General features: G+C 29.6%; 1 protein-coding gene across 1 annotated transcript; it reads right to left on the bottom strand.

The window, feature by feature from the left end:
* Positions 1-654: 654 nt before the first annotated feature.
* On the bottom strand, positions 655-1,538 carry LOC107421860 (uncharacterized). Its single transcript, XM_060818906.1, has 2 exons — positions 1,354-1,538; positions 655-1,195 (listed from the first exon to the last, which is right to left on the bottom strand). The coding sequence occupies exons 1-2, from the start codon at positions 1,536-1,538 to the stop codon at positions 655-657; spliced, it is 726 nt and encodes a 241-aa protein (XP_060674889.1).
* Between the last annotated feature and the right edge of the window lie 641 nt (positions 1,539-2,179).

Genomic DNA, 2,179 nt, shown 5'->3' with positions numbered 1-2,179 from the left:
TCATATCCATATTTAAATTTTCAAGGAATGTCAAAGTTATGGGTTTTTGTGAAAATTAATTTTAAAAAGGAAACCTTTCAAACGAGGCTTGCGAGAGAAAACCATATTTCAAAATATTTTCTTAGATTTCTTAATCTACCTTGGGCATTATTAATTCATAATTTTCTATTTATTTATTTATTCACTTATTTAATTATTCTTTCATTGATTTATTATATTTTATTTATTTGTGAAATATATATTTTTGTTCTTTATTTTTGTTTATCTAATAGTACTGTTACTAATTAGACTGATGCCACTTATTAAGATGATTAGCATCCCATTAGTTTATTTATTTATTTATTTATTATCAAATCTATTCCCCTAAGTCCAAGTGACTAATGGATTGACCATTCGAGTGTGAGGTCATTGGTTGTCTTCTTTAGTTGATGTAATCGAAGTAGTGCATCTCTTCCTTCTTCATCTCTTTGTTATTATCATTGTTACTATTGCATCTGTGTTAATTTTGTTTCTTAAGATACATACTCATGCAATGCACGGTATAAATAATTGTCATACAATATTTTGATAATAAATTGTAAAAAAAATTATAATCAAATCATATATAAAGCATCATAAAAACATTATTAAACAAAAGCTTTCAATTCAACATAATTAATCCAAATTTTGAAAAACTTCTTTTAAGACCACATTAGTGGTTGAATTGGTAGGCTCTCCATCTTTATTATAAATTAATATCTTCAATCCTTTCCTATTTGTAACTTTGGAAACTGCAACATATAATTGTCCATGATTGAAAACTGGTTGTTTAAGATAAAGTCTGACATGCGAAAGAAATTGATCTTGGCTCTTATTAATAGTCATAGCATATGATACAACCAAATGATATTGTCTTCTTTGAAACTGAAAATGTAATCTTGGGTCCCATGGAGTTAAAGTAATTCTTGAAATAAGAACTTTAAACCCAACATTGCTTCCTAAAACAAGTTTTCCTTCAAGAACATGATTGCCAAGCCTTGTAATGACCAATCTAGTCCCATTGCACAACCCCGAGGAATGGTCAACATTTCTTAATAGCATAATGGGGATACTGATCTTCAATTTCAACTGATGATTAGGCACCCCAGAGCATTTTATGGCATTCAAAAATTTAGGTGTATAAAGATCTCCTATAAGATCAATGTCCAAATCAGATCTGCAAGTTGCATCAGAACTTAAATATGTATGTTCCTTAGTTTGGTTAAGGGAACTCATGTATTCATTTATCGATTCAACAATGTCAAAAGTCGGAGCAAGTATGGCTCTTTGTTGCAAATATGATGGTCATTAATATTCTCTGAGAAAGAAGGATACGTGCTATTTACAATAGATGCAACTGAATTTCCTATATCTTTTATCAAAAGATCATCAGGTATATCAATCATTGCATGCCCATCATTCGAACTGTCAATTGTTTCATCTCCAATAATTGATATCCATTTTGAAAAAGTCTTCAATTCATCCTTATTAATGTCCGAGTCAATACTTTGAAGTCTCATGTTTTTTGTCAGGACCCATCCAATATCCTTCACCAGAGCCCTAGACAAGTCCTAATCCCAAGGAAATCCTACCGAACCCTCTAATGGAAAATCCGACTTCATCTCCTTCAAAGGTTAGATTTACCACAAAATTCCCTGCACAGAAAATATACTTCTAACAATATATCTATATTCCTCCCACCTTACTATAATTTATTTTCCAAAAATTTGTAGCACTTCAAAATTTCTAAGGAACCAGTGCAGTATTATAAATAAATGTCCAATGTCATATACAGAGAATTATAAGATACATTTGAATATAAAATTCATACAATAAAGACTGGAAAGAAATAATACAAATGGAAGGAAAAGAAAGGAGAACTCCTTGGAATTCAATAACAAACCAACATGTTGAGCTTGCCTCGGATGATCACTATCTACTAACCTAGGTTTAAGGGAATGAATTAAAAAACACGAGATGCTAATCATCTCAGTAAGTGACCCAATTTACTATACAATAATAATAATAATAATATAACAAACAAAACAAATAAAATAAATTTATATCAATTAATAATAAATGAGTAAATAATGAATACTAAGTATTTGAAAATAATGTTTTTTCTCAAAACTCTCACAGTTCACTCAGTTACAAATGTTTC

This window comes from Ziziphus jujuba, chromosome 7 (assembly GCF_031755915.1).
Source record: "Ziziphus jujuba cultivar Dongzao chromosome 7, ASM3175591v1".
NCBI lineage: Eukaryota > Viridiplantae > Streptophyta > Magnoliopsida > Rosales > Rhamnaceae > Ziziphus > Ziziphus jujuba.
The sequence above is the reverse complement of the archived record's forward strand: the minus strand, read 5'-3'. Positions and strand labels throughout refer to the sequence as shown.

What these genes read in the sequence shown, in the direction of transcription:
- LOC107421860 (XM_060818906.1), bottom strand. Translation starts at nt 1,538, where the DNA reads ATGAGACTTCAAAGTATTGACTCGGACATTAATAAGGATGAATTGAAG. An exon ending in GCATCTATTGTAAATAGCAC is followed by an intron (nt 1,196 to 1,353) that starts GTATCCTTCTTT and finishes TGCAACTTGCAG; the next exon opens with ATCTGATTTGGACATTGATC.